The sequence below is a fragment of the Labrus bergylta genome, chromosome 11, assembly GCF_963930695.1.
Source record: "Labrus bergylta chromosome 11, fLabBer1.1, whole genome shotgun sequence".
NCBI classification, from domain to species: Eukaryota; Metazoa; Chordata; class Actinopteri; order Labriformes; family Labridae; genus Labrus; species Labrus bergylta.
In genome coordinates, this window is record NC_089205.1 from 21,581,399 (window position 1) to 21,604,802 (window position 23,404).

Genomic DNA, 23,404 nt, shown 5'->3' on the forward strand with positions numbered 1-23,404 from the left:
CCCATCTGGACCCCACTACGCCTCAGATCTAGGCCCCTCTACTTGTCAATATATATATGTAAGAATAACCTGTTCTAAGATTCAGTTCAACGTGCTGACAGCTCAAGGCTGCTCTCAGACTTGTGTTTGTTTGCATGCATATCTGTTTATGTTTGTAAGCTTAAGAAGAAAGAACAGATGCTCTGGCAGCTTCAGGCTTGTTTTTCTCATTCCGGCTACAAACAGCACAGTGATTTATCTTACTGTGGTGTTTGGCCAAAACATGACTGGAAGAGGGATAATGGGACACAGGGACAGACGTGAGGACCACCAGTCAGAGGAAAGTGTTGCTTGACAGTTTGTGATGTCGCAAACCTGAAATGTTTGTCGAGGCTTCATCACTGCTGGTGATGATGATTTATGTAGATGTGTCAATCTAACAGTGATTACAGTGAAAGAAATGCACATTTTAGCAATGTGTTGGTTATCACATAATACACTCAAGAAGAGCATGCAACTCACTGTAGAAAACGATCAATTTGGAGATTTTGACTGAAGGTCAATAGGACAAAACAGTATGAAGCAGACAGACACTTGTATTTTTTCCTTTATTTGATAGGACAACTGAAGATAGACAGGACTTTTTTTTCGGGGAGAGAGTAGGACACGACGTGAACCAAATAGCGTCAGGACTGGGAGTCGAATCTGAAACCAGTGCAACAAGGACTGTAACCTCTGTACATTGGGATGCCTGCTCTAATAACTGGCTAAACTTGCACACTGGCACTATCAATAAAGTGGATAAAATACTATCCATTTAGCTGCATTGTCTGTTCAGTTGCATTAGTTGTGTAAATGAATACAAACATTAATACTGATGCATAATGTGGTCATTTATACAAATAACATGGTTGCACACAAGCAAGATATATGTTCATCTCTGATCTGCTGCTAGTGCTGCTTTCCCTCATTTTTCTGCATTTTTCTGTACACTGTGTATTGGTATAACGATCTGTGGTTTAATGGAGTCAACCTTCTTAGCCTTTTGTTACTGCTCCATAAATTATTTAAAATGGAGTGTGGGAGATGTTCAGAGCACATGTTTTTAGTGTTCCTGCTGTCCATGCAAAAAAAAAGAAAACACAACCATGATGTCTGTCTCTGTCTCCAAATGAAACATCATGTTATTTCACAAATAGAAAAGATTTTTGTTACAATTTCTCTTGCCAAGAATTGTCTAAACAAGTATCATATACGTGGGCACCTGCTATAATGCTTTTTAATATTACAGCAGACTTGGGCGATGTCCCGTAAGCACTCAGATGGAAATAGCCTCTTTTCTGGCTTCTGTTCTCTTCCTTCCTAATAGCTGTTGTTAAGATCTGCCAAATGTGAGGTACATAGTATCCCCACAAATACACACACGCACACACACACACACACACACACCTGATCTCGACTCAGACTAAGTTTTGGGAATCTGCAGGGCCATGTGGCGGCTTGTTTTTGTTTAAAAATGGTACAAGATTCCAGTAAACCACTGATCTGGGATGAACATCTGGTTGATGGTGAAATTGTCTGCAAAATCTGGAGTTTGGATTAAAGTAAAGGTTGTGTTTTAGTAAAGCCAGAAAATGCAGACATTAAAAACAGAGAGGGGAAATACATCAGTTAGAGAAATGAGAGGAGCTTTATAGCAGGCCATGAAGAAGATTGTATTTCAATGAAAACATTATTTTTAGAGCAGTCAGACACAAACAGCCAGTTGTACCTGGCAACTGATCTTTCTTTGACCTCCTCCCCTTTTGGTTACTGTCGCTACGCCTTCAAACCTCTGTTCTTTCCAATGATCTATAGGTAAAGTCTGGAGTATACATGGATGTAACATGTCTGAGAAGACAGATCTGGGGCAGCATTAGCTCAGTCTGTAGGGACTTGACTTGGGAACCAGAGAGTTGCTGATACAAGCCCCGATTGGGACAAAATCTGGAAATTGGTCTGGTAGCAGGAGAGGTGCCAGTTCACTTCCTGAATGTTGCTGAGGTGCCCTTGAGCAAGGCACTTAATCCCCCCACCAGTTCAGGAGAGCTTGCTGTGGACAGCCCCCACACTCTCACATCTCTCTATTAGTGTATTTCAACCTATGTGTGTGTGTAGCATGTCTCAATAACAGAGTGTAAAATTGAAATTTTGTAGTATAGCAGGCCTGTGTCTATTTTCCTGTTCATATACCTGAGTTTAAGATTGTTGTGTTCCCTGTTTTATTTTGTAGTTTTATAGTTATTGTACCTTCAAACCATATTTCTTAGGAATCATTGCCATCACAGTGACACTTGAGACAGCGTCACTGATCAGTTTTGTGAACACCTCAGCAATTCAAAAATGTTTTTGATCAATAATGCAGGAACTCAGTTCTGTACTAGATTACTTTTTCCCCCTTTTCCCAGTAATTTACTGGACATTGAGAACTGTGTTTAAAAAACAGTTTAGAAAGCTTCAGGGCGTGCCATTGAAGATATCCCGAAATTTCATGCGGTTTATAAATATGCAGTGTTCAGCCAAACATTGTGGGTTCTGACTGACATTCCACCAGTCCCTAAAGAGTCTCAGCTCATCTCTTCATTTCAGACAGACTAATTGAGTCTCCATCGGCCCACCAGTAGAGATTAGAGGGTATATCAGTCTTTCCATCGCTTTGCCTTCATACTGTTCCCGCCCTTCCTCCCATTGGAGTTACAGCTCAGTGCTGCTGGAAACAAGCTCATAGCTAAAGGGGAAAAGGACTGGAGGAAGCCCCTTTTCCTCCACGCCAGGCCAACGCAGTATCCCCAATGGATGCATAATAGTGATGTGAACAGAGTAAGGAAGTCATCCCATACCTTCACTTTCAGAGGGTGTTTAATGTAACACACATTATCAACCTCTAAATGAACAATCCTCTGGGGAGGTGGGAATATTGGTGCTGCAGCGCTCCATAGGAATAACATTAGGCTGATATGGAATGCACACTATGAATCTATCATCAAGCTCTTTATTATGTTTGTGATTGCCACCTTTGTCCAATCAGTTAAAACAAACGAGGGAGACATGCCTTTATGATGGGAGCTGTCTTCTAGTTACAGAAGAAGCAATGTAGAGTAAACAAGAAGGCACATCTTTGTGCTTATGCATATTCTTCTTATTAAAGGTACTTTAGGTTCAAATATCAGATTTGAACTGGGAATAAGAATGCTGCTCCCTTTGCATGGAACAAATTACAAAAAGACCTGAGAACTTAACAAGCTGGTCTTATTGGATACTTTTAAGCCAATGTTGAATGACTTGGAGGCAGACACATCTGGCTGCTGATGCTCTGCCTGATATAGTTATGATTGTAGTAGATCTTGACAAATATTTGCTGTTTTTAAAAGGAGATTTTGAATCGCAGTGAGTTTTTCTCTTGGTCAAGTAAACGTTAAATTAAAAGTGAACCTCTTGGACCATGTATTATCAGGATAGCTTCTAAAACTGTTGGACATGTCCATTTCAAAATGTATGTTAATATGTTACGGCTTTCTGATCTACAGTTCAGGTTTCTTTTACCCCTTTTACCACTATCTGCAAAATAACTTTTTTCTTGAGAACATCAAGTATAGCACAAAGTAAGCCCTCTAGGAAGCAAAGTGAATGATAATGATGTCTCATCCTGTCTTTGATTGTAGTCTATATTCACTTAAGATATGTTTGCTTTATAATTGAAACACATGAACCACCTCTTATGGTGGCCAGTTCTACACTCCCTCCCGCCCACTACGCCCTAAAGGTGTCTGATCCAACCTTCAAAACAGGGCCCTAAGTCTCTAATGAGACTCTTCTCCACAGTCGCCGATCAGTTGTCGATGTTGTGCTTTGCCTTTGTGCACTGCTTGTTTTTCCCTCCTTTCTAGATCCTTGCTTGGATACGTCGCTTTGGTTAAAGGCGTCTGCTAAATGAATTGTTAAATAATGCTTGTAAAAAATGCTCCTTCAAAAAGAGGAAAGCATTTGTAAATGCTTTGTGAATTGGTTACAGTTTGGTCAGGTAAAAGTGCCAAACCAGGATTATAAAAAGAGAGTGGTACAATGTCAGAGGAGAAAACAACCAATTGTTTATTTTCTAACTCAGAACCCAATCTCTGGTATCCTGTTTTTGCCAATAATCCCCCCTCTGTTTTTAAGAGGAATTGGGTACCCATCAGGAAAAAGGGTCCTTTTGTACTTTCCATTGGTGTTGTTTTTTAGTGTGACCAAAACTTAAGGCAGGCCTGAGAAGTCGAGGTCGTCTTTGTACAAATGTCTTTTAAACCAGGTTTGATTTCATGCGGCAGTTAGTTTGAGCAGTTGCAATGACAACTTTGACAACAAAAACTGATGACCAATGCAATCCCATCCCTGGTGAGACAGAGCAACTTAGGGACATCTAACATGCAGTCACTGTGTTTTAATTTGTATACAATATGGTTCTCTGGAACTGTGACATAATGAGACAGGAAACACAAACAGTATTTGCTAATAACATTTAAAAAACACCAGGCCTCACATTGAATTTAAGGGCTGATGACAGAAAAAAAACAGAGCAGGAAAAAAACCACATGAAGGGGGATGAGGGTGGAGAAAAGAGGGGTGAAGAGCAGAGGAGGGGAAGTGGAAGAAAGAAACTGTGAGATCAGGCCCAAACCTGTTGGGAAGCGGTAGCTTGGGCCGGACAAGTTCACAGATGTTTTAAAGTGCTAATCTAATCTTTATGCCAGGCCTTCCCCCTCCTCTCTCTCTCTCGTTCTTTCCCCTCTCCCTGTCCTCGTTTTTTTTTTTTTTGTTCTTTTCCTCCTTTTAATTCTCTCAAGCGGAGGTTGGATAGAGTGCTGCTTGTGTTAATGCATCTCAGGAGCATCATGTACTGCTGCTGCTCAGTGGTGGGATCTATGCGCCTTTTATCATCCTTGTTTACAGACATATGTGAACTTTGAATGAATGAGTGAATTTTCAAAAAGACCTTGCTCAAACCTTCATACAATAAATACAGACATGGAGACAAGAGCAGTGAAAGGGAGGACTGTTAGTCCTTTAAAGGAACATCCCCCATGGTGATCATTCATCAGTGGTTTTGCATTATGTTTTTTCTTACACTCTGACATCTTCAGATTTGCCATATTTTCAAAATCTCTGCCAAAAGAGTGTTGTTTTTGCGTTTTATGTCTCTGATGCAGGATGAAGGGGGATAACGTTGACTCCTCATGTTTGTGAAACGAATAAATTTAAGGCCCCACTTTGAGTTTTAACTCATCTCCTCCCCTTGTCATTCTCCTTGATTTCTCCCTTTTACTTTTCCTACCTCCTCCCTGTTTCTGCCTGATGATAGGAGAGACAGACAGTGGCTGCATTGAAACACACTGACAGATTCCTTCATATTCGGCGGATGTACTTGCACAGGAATTAATCCTGCTATGAAGAATTTAACAGCAATCTCAAATCCTGCGGTTTAAACCTCTTCCTCTTGACACGCTAGACAAGAAACAAAGAGGCCACTGCCAGAAAAATCCCCCCAGGTCACAAAACCTGGAAATATAGCCGGAGGTTAGAGGTACATGTGGAAGTGTGAGAAGAAAGAGAGCACTGAATCATTTTCTACATTCGGACATGTGTTATTAATTACAGACCCTGTCCACATTGCTATTTTCACTTTATGTTTTTCACTCCAGGTGATTTAGGGGGATCAGTGGATGTGATTGAGCCTGGTGTTTGTTTCCTGTGTTAAGCTGGGACAGGGCAGTCTTACCACTGAGTTCATGGTTGCAGTCCACATATTACTTTGAATGTTCAAGTCATAAAATACACCATGATGAGTCCGACCTGGCAGCTGCCAACCGCTCACATCCCTCTGTGGCACTTTCTCTGTCCTCTCTCTCCCTTTCTTTTTTCTCTAAACATCTGGAGAAGAGCGATATCCTCGAAGTAAACAGACCAACATCTGTCCACCAGCTCCTCTCTTCTCCCTTTGCCAGCTCTGTCTTCCTTCATCGCTCGTTTCCTCCTTATAATTCTCCCTCATTTTCTTCCGTGGCTGTGTGAAAGTTTCGGATTCACTCACTCTCTCTCCTCTCCCCGTTGGTTTCTTGTGTGTTGGCTCATCAATAGGTAAACATCAGTGATGAATGTGTTTGTTCTGCTGTTACTCAGCAGGTCTGGCTTTTGTGATGGGAGTGATGAAGGACACTGAGCACACCAGATTGATTGATGCTTTCATTTAACAGCTCATTTTTACTGCCTACACTAAAGAGATTTCCAGGAAGTTTGAGCCAGCCACAGAAAATGATTGATAATTTCATCCATTGCATAATTTGGGTATAATTTCAATTGACGGTGTTAAAAAAAAGAGTCTTACAGGACATTCAGACTGGATTTAATCTCAAGGCATACATTTACTTTTCTTTAAAATATGCTAGATATGATAGATGATCTGATGCTTTTGTTCTTCTAGATAGCAACATCCACTCGCTTAGAATTATCTTGGATATTACCAGCTCAGTCACACATTTGCTCGTCCTGACTTCCTATTAGGGGGCTGGCAGGAAAATGGATAAAGTCAAGTTTGAGTTAAAACATGAAGCTCAACTCTGAAAATGTTGTGACATTTTCAGAAATGTGTGAATAGGGCTTATTTTGCACATTCAGCATGCAGAAGAAATATTGACTACACTGTACACATTTATCACATTGTAAAGATACACTTCCCGGTTCAGTTTTTAACTAAAGTAATGTTTGTTTGCTGTGCATCAAGGAGGGTTGATTTATTTTGCAACTGTTGAATGCTTTAAGTAGCACGCACACAAAACCTTGCCCTATCTCAATTTCAACAATTCATTATTAATCACTTTACTATCACGATGTTAAACAAACATGCTAATATTTCAGTGAAGAAGCCCTCACAAGAGCGTGGGAGAAAATTAATGTCATGTTGTTTATATACAGGAGATCACACAAGTTGTTAATAAAAAAAGAAGGTCATTTCAAACATTTTAGCTACAGTGTTCCTCTATGAAAATGAAAAGCTATGATAAAGGGTCTAAAGAATAAGACTCTGGGGTTTGTTTACAACGAGTTGGACACTCATTTTTAGGAATTTCCCCACACCTCTCTGATTACTTTTATGATGAAACTGCTTTGTGCAAACAATCTCAATTATTCATGTACTAGCTCATACTCAAGAAATATAACTTGTAGGTTTAATTTATTCCACTGATCTCACTGATTTCACTCTTAATTCCCCCTCTTTGGATGGTCAGAAGGCTTGCAAAAAATGTAAATGGTCTGCTCTGGAGCCAGTGTTTTCCACTGTTGGCTACTCTTGATAAAGAGGTTATTCTGAGGTAATGAAAACTCTACAATTCTGATTCACAGGTTATTATACACTAATAAAAAAGACTTATGAATATTGTATTCCATGCTCCTAAATCCCACACACTGATCCTTGAATGTGTGTGAAAGAAGTAAATGCCCTGAGAGGAGGACCCATGAGGTCTAAATCTCTCCTCCAGTCTCAGCTTGGGTCTAATTAAAACTAAACTGAAAATCACCCCCCCCCCCCCCCCCCCCACCCCCTTCTCCACTCCTGTGGTTTATTTCCCCAAATGCATGCCTCAAGTGTCGAAAGCAAATCAGAGGCGGTGAGAGAAGTTTGGAATAGCAGAAAGGGGGGAAGGAATGAATGCAATTACCATTCAACCAGGGACAGCATCCGCATTGTGAGACACCTGAAAAAACATAATTTTTCATCATAGAGCTGTAAGGGAAAGGGAGAAGGGACGATGGAGATGAAATGAAAAGAGGAGATGGACAGATGACAGAACAAGGCAGAAAAAGTGGATGTGTGTGGTGAACTGAGAGTAGTTTTTCCATCCACTGTTTAAATCGGTGTCAACATGTTATCTTGTACATCTTCACACAAAGACATCTGACATTCAGGGCAACAGCTGCTCCTTATGCAATTTCTACACACTCACACACACAGAGCTGGAGAAACAGAGACTTACACTCAGAGACAGGCAGACACAGCAGCCCTCCCAGCAGGCCGGGGTTCTGGCTCGTGACATGCCTGCTTCCGGTTTGCCTTCCCGGCGTTTCGAAGTTCTGCACCTGCCTCTCTCTGCGACCCAGAGGTCCAGTTTTTCTCGTTCGGTTTCAGCATGAGTCTGTCTTTGAAGCTCGGAGGCGAAACCCAAGACCCTCGCTATCTGTTTTATGTGTTCCAGACTGAAAACACCAACTCAGCAGCAGCACACAACTGGTAGATTCATCCACATCTGCTACAGTGATTTGGGACACTATCATTTTATCGTGTGACACACTATATGTATCAAACTGCAATTTAGTGTACTTACGGGGTTAGCATGATTGAAAACTATTTCTGATGTCCTAAAGGGAATCTCTTACAGCCATTTAAAGGTCTGTGACTCCAACTCCATAAGGGACGCCCTTATACTTCTGCTGCCGGTATATCACTGTCATCTTGGCTTTTATTTATCACTACTGTCTAAATAAACCCGCGGGCAAAAGCTGTTTGTAGCTGTTTGCCTATAGAAATACATATATGGAACAGGCTTTGTTACAAAAAGGGGACACTTGTTGAATATTCGTCGGGGTGTCTAGATTGATTTGAGTCTTAATATGCTTGTGTAGATTTGTGGGAACACAGTCAAAGTGTGTTCTTTCATTACTCTGAAAAAGGAAAATGTATATTCTATTACTGTTTGTAATCCAAGAATTGTCTTTAAACAGTTTCATTAAAAATATCATATGTTCTGTGGGTGGGCGGCACAGAAACTGCTGTGGTCCTATGGTCTGAGAGAGGATGTGGGCGTGCTTTCATTTCCATACAGGTATGGAGTGGGCTGTCAGTCTGCAGAGGACACAAGGAATGAACAAAGCTGCAGACTGTCTCTGGCTCTATCAGAGTGAATATAAGTCAGTCCTCGTATGCTCTTTCTACACTCAGACTGCACTGCGGTGAACCAGGAAGCGATCCCAACTTCTACGATCCCAATATGATACTAAATAACTGATGCGCTTTACAGCTGCAGCGCAGTTTGCTGACACATATTATAATGTTGACACAGAGACCTGCAACATGGTCCAAAGATACCTCTGAGATACCAAAAGTTGTGTTTACAGTTCTGATTCTTTGATTGGGATTTTTTTTTTTACCACCAATATCATTCCTATAAAGGACAAAGTTTGATTCTAATATTAGGAGTATGTTTTCTTGAATTCAGCAAGTGATATTTTTCTTTAATAAGACAATATGTTCAGATACAAGTTTAGAATCACAGATCAGCTTGAACATCATTGCATTGGCAGTAGAGGGTCATATATGGCAGTTTTTAAAATGATGCCAGCGTAAAAGAATATAGCACGGCTTCTTAAAAATACATTAGGTGTCAATGATAAAAAATAGTGGTTTGAAATAAACATGCTTTGTCTATTTAAAAAAACAATGTTACTAAAGGACTGTTTTCTGAACCAGGACCAGTGGAAACTCAGACATCTATACAGACTCGTACACATTGTGTGCTGTCTCTTCAGACAATTTGATGTTCTCGTAACTCAAGTTGCTGCTATACTTTCCTTCCACAGAGCACTTTGTTGGATGCAACAGTGGGATTTGTAGTTTTTTGGCTGTTATTAATAACAGGATAGTTTTCCAGGACATTTGCCTCTCTATGTTGATAAACGTGAGATAATTATTGAAACAAAAAAGTTAATCGTGAGATTATAAACAAGGAAATTTGGTAAAAACTAAAAGGATTCTCTGAATGTCTTTAAAATGTGGTTATGGCTCTGGCTGTATCATATTTGTAAGCCACACTCTGGTTGTAATTATCTAAAAAATCCCAGATAGACCTCGTCCACTCCTTGTGTGAGGAGCTCTTTGTAATGTGAGGCATTTGTACTCCCTTCTGCTCGACCCGGTCTTATCTGACACAGTTAAAGCCAGACACCTGGTCAGAAGTGTGTCCATGTGTCCGTGCGGCCCTGTCTCAGACAATAAAACTCCCCCTGATCCTCTGTAGCCCTCTGCATGATTTATGGGCAGACTGAAGGTGTTCCTCAGGGCTGACTGGGTCAAGGACGCTGATACCCAGCCTCAAACACACTCCACACCTGACAAGATAAGCCTGGTCATATCCTGAGTTTGTGTGCAACAACCTCACCCTGAAAAAAATTCATAACCAGCACCTGTGATTGGAAGGAGTGGAGGAGAACAAGTGGCTCAGAGATAGATATGAGATAGAAGTCAGTGGAAGGAATGGAAGTGTGCTGCCTTTGAGACAAACACTGAAAATATAACTCAGAATAAAGGATATTATTATGTATCAAGAGTCATGAACCATTTTCAATTATTTTCTATTCATTTCTTTTTAATTTCCCCTTCTAAAGTGGCATCAAAAGTGGAAAAATGTCCAATCCACATTGTCTGACAGCATATAGCACAGATATTGAATTAGCCTATACTGAAGTTATTGAGTGGATATTGAAACCCTGCATTTTTTAAGGAACCAAATGTATACAAATTTCACCTTATACTATCTGGACTATCTTTGGAAACATTGGAATTGAGATTGTGGTTGAAAAGTGAAGTTTGGCTGTTTTTCATGAGTTTGAGATGCCTATCACAACAACAGGATTCTGGGAGTGAAGATGTTACAGGTCAGAGCATCAGACTTTTTTTTAAAGGGTATCATTATACCACAACCTGCTGGGACTCATTAGTATATATTTTTTCCTGCAAGCATTCCTGTCCGTGATTCCATTTCAGTAAAAAACAATCAGACAAATTGAAATGGTCTGATGAATCCCCTAAATGAAATTGATGCCCATGTTGTTACAAACTTATTTTTCAGATGTTACCAGAACATGGAAACATTTTTCTTTTTTACAATGCAATTAAATACTGAAGAAGTAAATCAGTAAAAAGTGAACCATTATAAGTCTACTCCCTTTGTTATCTGGGACGATTGGAACATTTTACTCCTGTTCTTAATCCAGCAATAAAAGAATTGTGTCATCAAGTCAGGTTCAAAGAGGTGAAGGCTTGGATGTGAAAACTGTTTGAGGCTAAGATAAACTCGAGGAGAGATGGGAGTTGAAAGAAGGATGCTGGAAGATGGGAGACATCTATGAGTTTGGGATGGCAGAATAATAAATGGATGACTGATGAACAAGTGAGCAGGGGGTCAAGAAGGAAAAAGGCAGAGGTTATCAAGCATGATGTGTTAAAGTAAGTGAGATGAAATGTACTGCCATTAACTCAGGCAGTTATCTGCAAGGACTCTGTAGAGTGAAAACACCTGTGTATAAAATATATTACACATTAAATGGGAACATATTTGTACAGCTCACGCTTTAACTCACAAAAACCAAGGCTGCCCATACGGGGGGAAAGAGGGGAAAGCTTTCTGGTGCCCAACCACATGGGGGCTGCCCATGGAGGTCATCAACAAACATGGTCAACCAAAACAGCTCGATCCAGCCATGTGTCCTTCAGCATTAATTTATTATTATATTGAGATTTTTCTTTTTAAATTGCAGTGTGTTGCACAACGCTCCCATTCTTCAAACCACCATTAAAGGTCATGTGCATGCCATGGATTTTCCTCCAATGCATGTCCTTTCTATTGCAAGCAACTTCACCTATAAGGGAATTTGTCATTAACACATTTAACAAATATGAAAGAATGAAATGAGATATCAGCCCCCTTCATTTATAGCAAGATATTCTACAGTAGACTAAGGGACAATAGTCATATAAGGAGGTGACCTTCAGTTAACCTCTCTCTTCCCACTCCAGATTGTGTGCCTCACTCGCCTGTAAGCTGCCATCAGATGATCCATCTGGTGGAAGCTGAGCGGGCAGGATCCTCTTTTCAAACTTGCAAGAACATGCAGGTCAAAGTTGAGCTGGTTCGATCCGCCTGCATTGAGGACCAATAAGTGGCAGAGATTCAAACTGTGACTCATCTTAATTTACCTCTTGTGTCTTAGTCTTTTTACCTTCCTTTGTGATTTCTAGTTACAGAAACATGTGGACACTGTTCATGGATGGGCGTGCAAAATGATACAATGGGATCTGGTTTAGACAGTATGGATGTGCAGGTAAGATAAGACCTTATTCAATGACTTCAACTCTGAACATGCAGGTGGTTCAATGTGAGACTACAAAGATTCTTCCTCAACTACCGTATACATAAATGTATTTAGATTTACACTCTCCGAGACATCTGGCTTCCCCTTTTTTTTTTTTCCTGAACATGGCAATAACTCCAGTGTGGGTCAGAGTGAAAATAAACCAAGCAGGCAAAAATGAGAAAGCTCTTGATGGCAAGAAAAGTCACGTGAAAGTTATGCTGTTTGCTTTGTTTATTAGAGGTATATTGTCAAACATTTTACAAGCTGTTGCTTAAATGTTTCCATTTAGAGAGAAAAATGCAACACTGAAAAACAGTTACTATAGCTCAGCAGAGAACACTTTTAAAGCCCCTGTTTGAAAGGCTCTAAAGTCCCAGTTTTATTTTCAGTTTTCCTTTTTTTCTTGACACATGCAGACACAACTAACACTTCAGTAGCTACAATACACAGAGCTTTCAAATGGCTTGTTAGTTGAGCTTTTGAAGGCAACACCACTCATGTCTGCTATCACGTGTTGTACACTAAAATGTGTGCAATGATAAGGTGGAATGTTTAAGTAACACAGACTGTTAATTCAATACACTGAACAGTTTTACAGATGTAAAGCTACCATAACTTATCTTCATGTGGACGGCAGGCTCTCAGTTTGCTGTATGCTCCGTTGAGTGCAGGTATCTTAAATAGTTTTAAGATTAAATACAACATATTGCAGCTATTTTAAATACTTAATGTGTCTTTTAAGTTAGAATTGCCTTTCAGTGGAATTATGTATAATCACAACACAACTGTCATTTGTATTTTTTCACATCTGCAAAAAAAAATGTACAAAAAAGTATTTTTTAAATAATGGTGATGATAGTACATTCAAACAAAAAAAATAATAGTTCATCGGCATTATTGTTGTGGTATTAAATAGCTTGTGATGTAAGGGTGCTTGTAAGCGACAGTATGTCTTTTATAAAAACAAATGCACCCCACCTCTTGGTTCAAATACTGCAAAAACAACACTGACGCACAGATTGGACACTGTGCTAGTGCCATCGTCATCTTGCAAACACTGTTGATCATCAGGAAGTCCTTCAGAAAGTTGCACAATTCTGCTCCAGAATTTCAAATCTAAGCCTCTCAACTGCCTACTCAGAAATGTTACCATTTTAGCTCAACATCAAAAAAGCTAAACACATGTGCATATGCCTGTCAGACAATCGTGTGAGAGTGTAATGGGTGGAAAACACCACAATGTTGAATAGACACCTTCGATGTTAAAGCGCTGGCTTCTCATGAGAGAACAAGTAGCCTGTTGGTTGATGGTGTAAACAGCTGCATCATCAGCATATGGGAAAACATTGAACAGTAATTCCTGGCAGTTTACATATGTTGCCTTATTATCTGATCTTTTATACTGCTGTGTGGTAGATTTGACTGTCTGACTTTTTTCCTTCTATGCCTGACTCTTTTCTTGCTCCTGACAATGATGATAAAGCTACTATACGCCTTCTCTGGTCTTCCTCCTCCCCACTCATCCTTATTTTGCTGCTACATATATCTTGATCAGTCTCTAGCTGTTTGCAGTGAGCTGGCTACCGCCTCTTCTTCTCACCATCTGCATTTCCCTGCTATTTTCTCTATCCGATTTCCATGATGCTCCTCCATCCTGATCTAGATTTTGTGGGGTGAGTGCTTCGAAACCCACTACCGGCATCCGCAGCCCTCCACCACCATGTCCTGGTAATTCTTCAGCACCACTCTGTCTTGAGGGTCCAGGTAGAGCAGTGCGATGGGGCTGAGGGAGGTGGGGACGCAGCATGCCCGGGGTACTGCTCCATTCACAGAGTTTACCAGAGTTTGAACCATTGCGTGGCTAGAGGAGTTCATGTGGTCAGCCAAAGGAAAGCGACACTCTCCAAGGCAGAAGAAGGCGTCGTAGCCACTTGGTGCTATGATCCACTTGTGCCATCCCACATCATTGAAATCTACATAGAGAGGATGACGACGGCATCTGTTACGGGAAAGGCGTTTCAGTTTGGCAGCACGACCACCGTTTCTTTTAACCCTTCCACGGTCACTCCAACTGATTCCTCCTTTATCATTCCCCCAGCCTGGCTCCGTGTACTCAGTTTTTTTGGCCCTCCGCAAGATTTGGTCTTTATTGCGACCCTTACTGCTGCTTCTGCCCCTCTCTTTTTTCCCTTTTCTCCCTCTCAGCCTTTGACCACCACTTGGTGTCCTCCTGCCATGTTTTACCAAAGGCTCTCCATGCCCGTCATGACTATAAGTCACCAAGAGTGGTCTTTCCTGGGCCCAGCTGTGCTCGTCCTGACCCACAGACCTGCATACCCTTAGGTGTCCCACTTTATGTCTCTCTACATCCTCATCACCTGCAGCAGAGGAGAGGCTGTGATCAGGGAAGGAAGTGGTTCTGTTCTCTGGTCTGATCTCCAGGAGGAAGCCAAGGCTGCCAGTCCCACTTCCAGAAAGGGCCTTTTGGAGGAGCTCTGTGTTTAAGCTAAAAGCCTCCCAGAAGCTACTTGCTTTTTGACTGTTGAGGCCAGTACTGAGTAACCTTGTCTCCAGCAGGGTGGACTCAGGATTCTCATGGTGCTCAGAGAGGTATACATTCAGTCTGTGGGCTCCAGAGCCCAGTGAAGCTCTGTCACTGCGGAGGATACGAAGCTCAGCGGAGAGCAGCCTTTCATCCTGAGGGATGGAGGAAATATTGAAGGAGATGTGCGCTCTCTTATGATCCTCTGCCTTGGGAAATTCTGCAAGGTGCTCTAGGAAAAAATGAAGAAATGCAAAGTGTGAGAATTAAGTATGATTTAAAAACAATAGACATTGGCAATATTTGATTTTTTCCAGATCTTTCTTAATTCTCCAGAACTGGATAATTCCCAGATGACTTATCAGTATTTGCAAATAACTTTAGTGAAGTGAAGCCGTACAAATGTGATGGTAGTTATTGTTAGCAGTTTCCAAGTTTTAGATTATACTCATTGTTTGAAGATATTTAGGATTAAGACCATACCCCAAGTGAATAAAAACACAAGTCCCCTGGTGGTGTACTTTTACCATTTTTTAACAGGCCTGAATGTGCAATAGTCATGTTTGGCTGTAAACTTCTTCTCTTATTTAAGTTACTGTTTGTGAATGGCGGGAGGATTACCACCTGGGCAAAAAGAAGTGCCTGCCCCAGGACCCAAAGCCACCAACTGCCTTCTGTCTAATGTACTTGTCTTATAATGTACTTGACTAATGACTAGTCTTTGTATTTTGATTAACTTCAAATGTGTAATTTCGTCCAATAAAGTGTAACAACCATTGAAAAAACAACTTCTGCATTAAAGGCTAACTTTTTGGTCATCTCTTCTGAAGGCCGCTGTCGTGATTTTGACTGCACTTATGCTCAAAAACAACACCGCTAGAGGGGTTGGGGGCAATTTTTCCCTGCCATGACCTTTGAGTTCAGATAAGAGACTACAAGTGTGTTCTGATTACTTTGCAGAGTCAAAGCAAACAGGCTTGGTAATCAGGTGTATTCAGCCTTCTCTCTTGTGTTGCTGATTTTAAAAGCATTAACTAAATTGAATGGATGTAATACATTGAATGCAGATTTAAGATTTCTTGCAACCCCCTTGCAAGAAAGCACTAACAGAGTTGCAATCAACAAATGACAATCAAAGAAGAAATACAAACAACTATGAACATGGAAGTGGGTGGAGGAAAAGTGGGGGCCTATAAGCAAATGTTTGTCCTGGGCCCCTTAACGGATTATTCCAGCCATGCTCAGAACGGCTGTGTAGGGCCCAAAATGAATTCCGTGTGAGATGTCTTACTTTGCTATCACACTTTGAGAGAAGACTCTAGGATTGTAACAGCTCATCTTATCTAATGGTGCACAGATGGATCTTAATGAGTGTTTAGATTGTCAAATGGTGAGTCAGGAACAACTTCTGCTACTGTCATAAATAGGATCTTTATAGTTCTGTGACTGATAAAAGAATTTAACAGATTGCAAAAACAGCTTCCCTGTTATGAAGGGCAAAGGACAATATCAAAGACAGTTCAAATATTTTAATTGTTATTTAACATCCAATACAACGCATGGGCTAAAAATAGGCTTACCACTGTGGTGAAAGCTGCGTACAGTGTTAGCCTGCTGGATGTGCTGGCTGGGGAAGCTAAACAAGGGGTCCTCCACTAGATGGTACTGCTGCTGGTGGAAGCGGTAAAGATCCAGGAGGTACCGGGGCACCGGCACTCCAGGCCGAGGGTTGGGCTGCGATTGGAGGCCAAGCCGGCTCAAGAGGAGACTCTGAATGGTCTGAGCCAGACTGGGCTTTAAGAAGGAACCAGCTGGCGAGGGTGGCAAGGAGGAAGGCATGGGGGGCACCCTGCCATTGTTGATCTCGCTGGTGTCTCCACCCTGGCGACCAGACGAGGCTTGAGGTAGCAGCAGGACCATGAGGAGCAGGAGGTTAGCAGGGAACATGGTGGACCTGGAGAGAGAAGAAGACAGATGATGGGAGGACAGGGATTGGTGGAGAAACAAAGGAAGAGTAGAAGAAGAGGTGGATAAAAAAAGAGAGGTGATCTAATTATCAAGAAATAAACCTGTGAAATCAGGCTGTGCAGCAGTGCTTTTATATTAGGTGCTTAGGATTTATGTGCTTTACTCAGGGACAGTGTAAATCATATGACATAATGACACCATATAAAGTATTGGTTGAGAAATCTGCAAAAGAGATAGCTGCTCTGAGATGCTCCTGTACTCTGTATATCATGCTTATGTCCTCTCCTTCCTGGACACGCTAGTTTCTCATTAGTCTTCAGCCTTCATGTGGCATATGTTCAAGAAATTTACTGTCCACATATCCATATGAAGTTGTTTGCTCGTGGCTGCAGAAACAGTGCCACTTTGTTTTTTCTCGGTTAATTTATGGCGATCTTCATACCCCCAAGGCCCATATATCTCCCAGGACACCTAAGCAGGAGTAAAGAGGGCTCTATCTGTAATTTAATTTAATTTAATGCTGCTTGTTTGTGTGTAAAAGAGATCAAAGCTGTGTATGAAAGATAAGTAGCATTTATCAAATAAGGTTGACTCTAGTGACATGTAATGAAGTTGTAAGGGTCTGTCACAATGACAGATAACTGGATTTTTTTTCCTAGTTTCCTTTTCAAATCACTGGAGAATAGAAGTATTAAAACATTTCTTTCGCTGTTGTCTGTGTGGGGCGAGTGAAAAAGACAGAGATCTTTGGATTTCTAGCTTTAGGTGCCTAATTGGTAGTTTAATCAAATTTGAATACTGTTAAAACCTTTAAATTCAACACTCAGATTTATCACTCAGAGAAGTTGTCTGGTTGTGATCCATGTGTGTGTGGTTTTCCACTAAGAAGATCCTGCCACTCTAATTTTGCTGATGGATAAAATGCGACAGGTTGCAGCAATCATCGCTCATTGACTTTGAACCTTTGCAGGCAAGGGGTGTAATAGATTATGGACATATCCATGTGGAGGCTTTTCTTGTTCTTTATTGAAGTATTTACAAGCAGAATTTGTTGAGATTCAAAGTGGGAATGATATAGGAACTGTAAGCTATTGACTGATTGTGTTTTTCTTTGAGTATGCATATTTTCCCTATGTTAATTTAATACTTCCAATGAATGGAGAGCCCTCTGAAACACACGGGAATGCACTAGAACTTTTGCTAGACTGTCACATACTGCATAAAAATGATGAAATTGCATAAGAGACTGGTGATTTGTTTTCATTCATGCTCAGGGTGGAGAAACAGAACCAAAGGATTATGATGGGAGGTACATGCCTCCACTATGATGAAGTGTTTTTGAGCTTACCTCAGGTCTAATGTTGTGTTTTTGGACTCATGGTCACAATGCTAATCTCTTCTATTTCTACAAACATGCTATACATGATATTCAAATAGCTAAAGTACAGCTACAGCATTATTTCAGATGCCACTGCAGCAACTCTTTTTAAACTCCTTTAAGTAATCACCTCGTCTCCTGCCATGACTATGCTCAGTGCGGGAACATTGCAACAGACAGGGGTCACACAATTACCTCCACGACCTGGCTAACACCCTGGACTTCTGTAGTGCAGCTGTTAATCACTGAGCTGATAATTAGAAACCAGAAAGTTAAGAGCCCTCTTGACCTAGAGAGGTGGAGGTGAGATGTAAACAATTCAAGGTAAAGGATTAGAACCTAATGAACAGTCACTGACATGAAAAACTGATCTGCAAACTAACTAAAAAGCTACACATTTGAATGGATTCGAGCTGAATCGTGTAGAGTTTGTCTTCCTGCTTCCTCCTACTTTCTCAAAAGAAGATGCAGCTGAATTACTTTTTACTCAAATATGAACTGTAATGCTTTTATCTCTTTCCTTGTGTTCCCTTGCATATATCTCCTCTATCTCTTTATCTCATCTCTCTTAGGGACAGAGAATTGATTTTACCCTTTACGACAAGATAACAGAGGTCTTTTTATGGCCCAGCAAACACATAATGACGCTGTAATGACTGCTAAACTCCACACACGGACAGAAAAAGGGTTAAAAGGAGGTCACAGGTGTGAAGGTGTGCTTGATTTTATGCAGTTGCGCCTGTGTATATGTGTGTTGGGTACGAGGTTCAAAGGGCAGGCCTGGGAAAATAAGCCACCTCCAAGCGTGGGATTGTTGCTAGCTATCCATTAAACTCTTGCAGCCCCACCTAGGGCTGTTTCACCTGAGGCATGCAGCCGAAGACAATTACAGATTAGACACTCTGCTGGATGGCCTCTCCCATATACTGTGAGGGCTTGTAAAGCAGATTGAGGACAACAACACCTCTCTCCTGTACTTTCCTCACCTACAAAACCACCCAGGTGACTTCGAGGGGGTTCAAAGGTTTATTCGTCACATCACAGGGTGTGTGTCTCTGCCAGGCAGAGAAACACTGACAAAGAGGAGGAGAGGAGGGCTGCAAGAAGAGGCCAGCTTGCCATACATCACTTTTACATACTTTATCTGATGGCTCTCTATGTGGGTTTGCGACTGGTTCTGTCCAAGGCAAGTCTAATTCACCATCTCTATCCATCATGTGCATCAGGGTGCCACCCACCCTGATGTCGACTCATTCTAGTTATCTGGAAACCCTGACATTTTTATGATTACACCCCCACAGTTCCTGCTCTTACGTCTGACTGCCACTTCCTTACTGTACTCTTTTGGCACAAACTAATCAAACGTACTGTGTTACTGTATGATGAATGAGTTAGAGATAAGGTGAAATGAAGGGTTTGGAATCTGCTGCAGTGTTTCCAGCCTCCTTAAGCATGCGGCTCTGCCTATTAGACATATTAGATGGGACCTGACCTCCCGAGCCAACGGTAGCGTGACCCCGGCGCGAGGCAGACGAGTGTCGTCGCCGGCATGCCTCGTGTCTTTCTGAACTCGCTGATTAAAACCTCTGCCCTCTGATGGCCTCTTTTTCGGGTTTCTCTTTTTATCTGTTTATTTTCACCCCTGTTCCCTTTCCTCTTCCTCCTTCCTCTTTGCATTCCTTGAACTCTGTCCTTTTGCTTTGTCTTCAGTGTTGTCATAAAGCAACTGCTTTTCTATTTTCTTCTTCCTCTCTACTGAAATCTCTCATTCATTCTCATTTATTATATCTGTTTCCATGATCCTCTGCATCAACTTTCCAGTCTCTATCTCCCCTTGCTCCTGCTTATGTTGCTCTTTTTTCCTCGGCCTTAAATGAATGGTGTTTTTGCGGAAGAGTGCGGCGGTCTGTTGCCAGGCCAGAGGGCCCAAGTGTCACCGCAGCCGGCTGATTTATCCACCGCCGCTGTCTTCATGTTACGCCTGGTCCCTCAACTTTCCCTTCCTGTTGTTCTTCCCGTGTTTCTTTTCCCAAATTCCTCCTCTCATTTGTTCTAACCCCCTCACCCCCCACCCCCTTCCAGCTCTCACTTTTCTATGCTGCTTTTTTATTCTTGCAGAACATGATATATGCCACAGGGTTCATTTTCTCGCTCAGAGCGTACTGAAATACTTGAAAATATGTTGTGTCAGATAGCCTTGTGATCACAAGTGTGATGTTCGGTGTACTCATGCACTTTGGAGGATACAGCTGCTTCCACTGCTGCTCTTTTCTCCAACAGCCTATTCAAACCATATACATCTAATACTGTGATTTTATGACTTCACAGTAGCCCCCATTAACTCGCCATTAATGCACAACTTTGAGTGGAGTTAATATGTAATTAGGGTGGGATGAAAAGTGTCCAGAACAGTTGCCGTTGGAGTTGTGGTTCAGCTCACTGAGGTGTAACAGATGAAATCATTAGAACAATATTACAGGTCGGCTGCTGTGTGGTTTTTATTGCACTCTATTTAGAACAGCTCTCTAATTCATCCCAGCTGGGCCGATTAGCAGGCTAATGACCTACGCGTCAAACTTGATGTTACTGTTTCTGTTGAATACACACACACACACGCTTAGGAGCACAGGCTGCAAACACATACAATATGCAAGGTGGGAGTGAGCGCTAACACGTAAGCAGAAACACACTTTGAGACGTCTAGCTGTGGAGAAACCAGGTTGTTAAAACGTTATAGCCTATAGGTTTGGACACACACGCGTCAATACATACACGCACACTCGCATGCTAAGAACTGCGCGGGGTCCAGACATGTTAATGAAAGCAGAGTGAGCACTTACAATACAAAGAAACACACACACACACACACACACACACACACACACACACACACACACACACACACATATTTATGCACATTCCCTGGCTTAGTTTAAAGTAAAGACACATAAGTGCAAACACACACACCCACACACACATAGACAAACACATTTGCACATATACTGGCTTGGTTCAGTAGACAGTTAGAAGTTGAGAAGACCCCAAACTTTCCCTGTCTTCACATTATAACTGCATCCTGGTTGCATTTCTACACACATTTAACACTCCCACAGGAACACACACTGTGTTTTGGATGTAGTATCCTTTCTTTGAGCCTTAGCCAAGCATCAAAAGGTTGCTACGTCTGCTCTCGTTCATACTCATTGCCTCTTTTCTCCCTACAGAATCTCTTCTTGTGTTTCAGCCAGTGATACCTGGAGGTCTCAGACTCACAAGAGCATTGTGGTTAACAGGAGGCCCCCGCTGAGGCGCAGCACGGCGAAGGCATCAATGGAAACACTGACATATCTAACCCGTGACTGCTGAAAGCTCAGAGGCTGCTCTCATCGTGCGTCTGACAGCTCAACTGACGTGAAATACGGAACAAAAACACACCTCTGCTTTTCACATTAAAAGCTGCAGAGCGTTAACACTGAGGGCCGATTCATACTGAGCATGCTGCGGTGCTGGAGAATTACGTTATGCTCTTTGAACTCATAATGGGCACATTATTCTTGGACAAGTCGCTCACCGGACAAGATTTTGATTGAGCAACACTGTGTGCCAGCAGTGTATGCATGAGCAGGAGTGTGTGTGTGTGTGTGTGTGTGTGTGTGTGTGTGTGTTGATCCCTAGAGTAACTAATGGTTTCAGCAGCACAGTTCCTGTGGCTTGTGGCTTGACAGACAGACAGATGTGTGTACATGTGTGTATATGTCTATGTGTGTGAGAGAGAGTGTAAGAGACATGTATTACTCACGTCCAGGTGTAGTGGGATGTATGCAGAGTCCATGGTTTATCCTTGAGCTCCAGTGTTACGATCCCTCGGCTCTCGCTCCCGCTCCTTTGGACAAATTGGATGAATTTGACTTTTGAACTTCTTTATGTCTCTCTCGTCTTTCTTCTCACCTCTCTCTAGGTAACCTGTCCCTATCTCTCCTATGTCTCCTGTGTAAACGGAGTGCTCCCTCCATGTTTCTCTCCCCCTCTCTGAGTCCTCGCTCAGCTTCTCATCCTGTTGTCAGTGTCAGATAAGCAAACTCCTAAAAACATCCACCGGCTTCCCTTCTGCCTGCCCGCCTGTTTGACCCTTTCCTAGTAGGCAACACCCTTTCTCTGCCGCCTGCACTTCCACTCCTGTTGGTTTAAAACACACATGTGCAAGGAAGTTGCTTTAAGACAATGAGTTGTGTCTGTCTGTCTGTCTGACTGTCTGACTGAAGTGTAACACCAGCAACAACTCCTTCTTGTTCCTAAACCCTCCTTACTACATCTCTCTCCCTTCCTCTACACTGTGTTCCTCCCTTTTGTATCTCCTCCCCTTTTCCTCTCCCTCTCTCTCTCTTCTTTGCTCTCTCTCTCTCCCAACACACACACACACTTTTTTCTTTTTTAGTTTTCTATCTTATATTACGTGCCCAGCTGGTAAACTACGTTTAGCTCTAGACTTTCCTGGCCACTAAGATCCTCCTAAATAGTGATGTCACTAAGACCGGCCCTAGTAGATTTACAAGCTGTTATCTCTCACTCTCTCTCTCTCCCTCGCTCTCCCTCCTCGTACACACACACAAACACACACGTACACACACATGCAAGCAAACACAGGCATATAGTCAAAACAAAACTTGCAAACAAACACTGATATCATTCTCACAGACACACAACGACACTTAATTAAACCGAGCACACTCAGAAAGACAAGAAGTAGCAAAATCACACACACTGACCAACACACACGTGTGACCTGTTCCAGATAACCCTAAGGTCAGCACACAGAAGCAGCTGACTGATTAGTTTCCACATTTCTCCGTCTAACAAACTCACCTGCTGCTCGTCTTTGGCAACATTTCAGGTGTGGGCCTCCACGCTCACAGTCACTCGCTCTGTCATTATAAATACGAGGCCCCATGACACGAATGAGAGCAAACAGATTCAGTTTCAAGACAAATGCATGAATGGATGACTCATAACAGCTGCTGTGAAGTCACTTCAGTTGAGTTTTGTGATTGGATGGGAATAAAAAAAAAGAAGAAATTACTTCTCCACTACGGGTTGAAGCAAGGTGCATCCGTCCTTCCAGTGCCGACCGGGTGGTGGAGGAGAATTTGTATTCATGGGGTGGGCCCATGAGAAAACGTCTCTTTAGGATGCACCGTCTCACATATTAGATCTCATCTGGAGAATCACTAGCCCACGTCCCCCCCTGCTCCTCCCCTCAGTCCCCTCCACCTGCTCTTCCTGTCACACACACGCGCACAAACACACACACAGACACACACACACACACACACACACAC

General features: G+C 42.0%; 1 protein-coding gene across 1 annotated transcript; it reads right to left on the minus strand.

Moving 5' to 3' along the window:
- Positions 1–12,393: 12,393 nt before the first annotated feature.
- On the minus strand, positions 12,394–22,481 carry bmp16 (bone morphogenetic protein 16). Its single transcript, XM_020636185.3, has 3 exons — positions 21,868–22,481; positions 16,303–16,676; positions 12,394–14,954 (listed from the first exon to the last, which is right to left on the minus strand). Exons 2-3 carry the CDS (start codon positions 16,667–16,669, stop codon positions 13,873–13,875), a joined length of 1,449 nt encoding a protein of 482 aa, XP_020491841.2. The 5' UTR covers positions 16,670–16,676; positions 21,868–22,481; the 3' UTR covers positions 12,394–13,872.
- Positions 22,482–23,404: the final 923 nt, after the last annotated feature.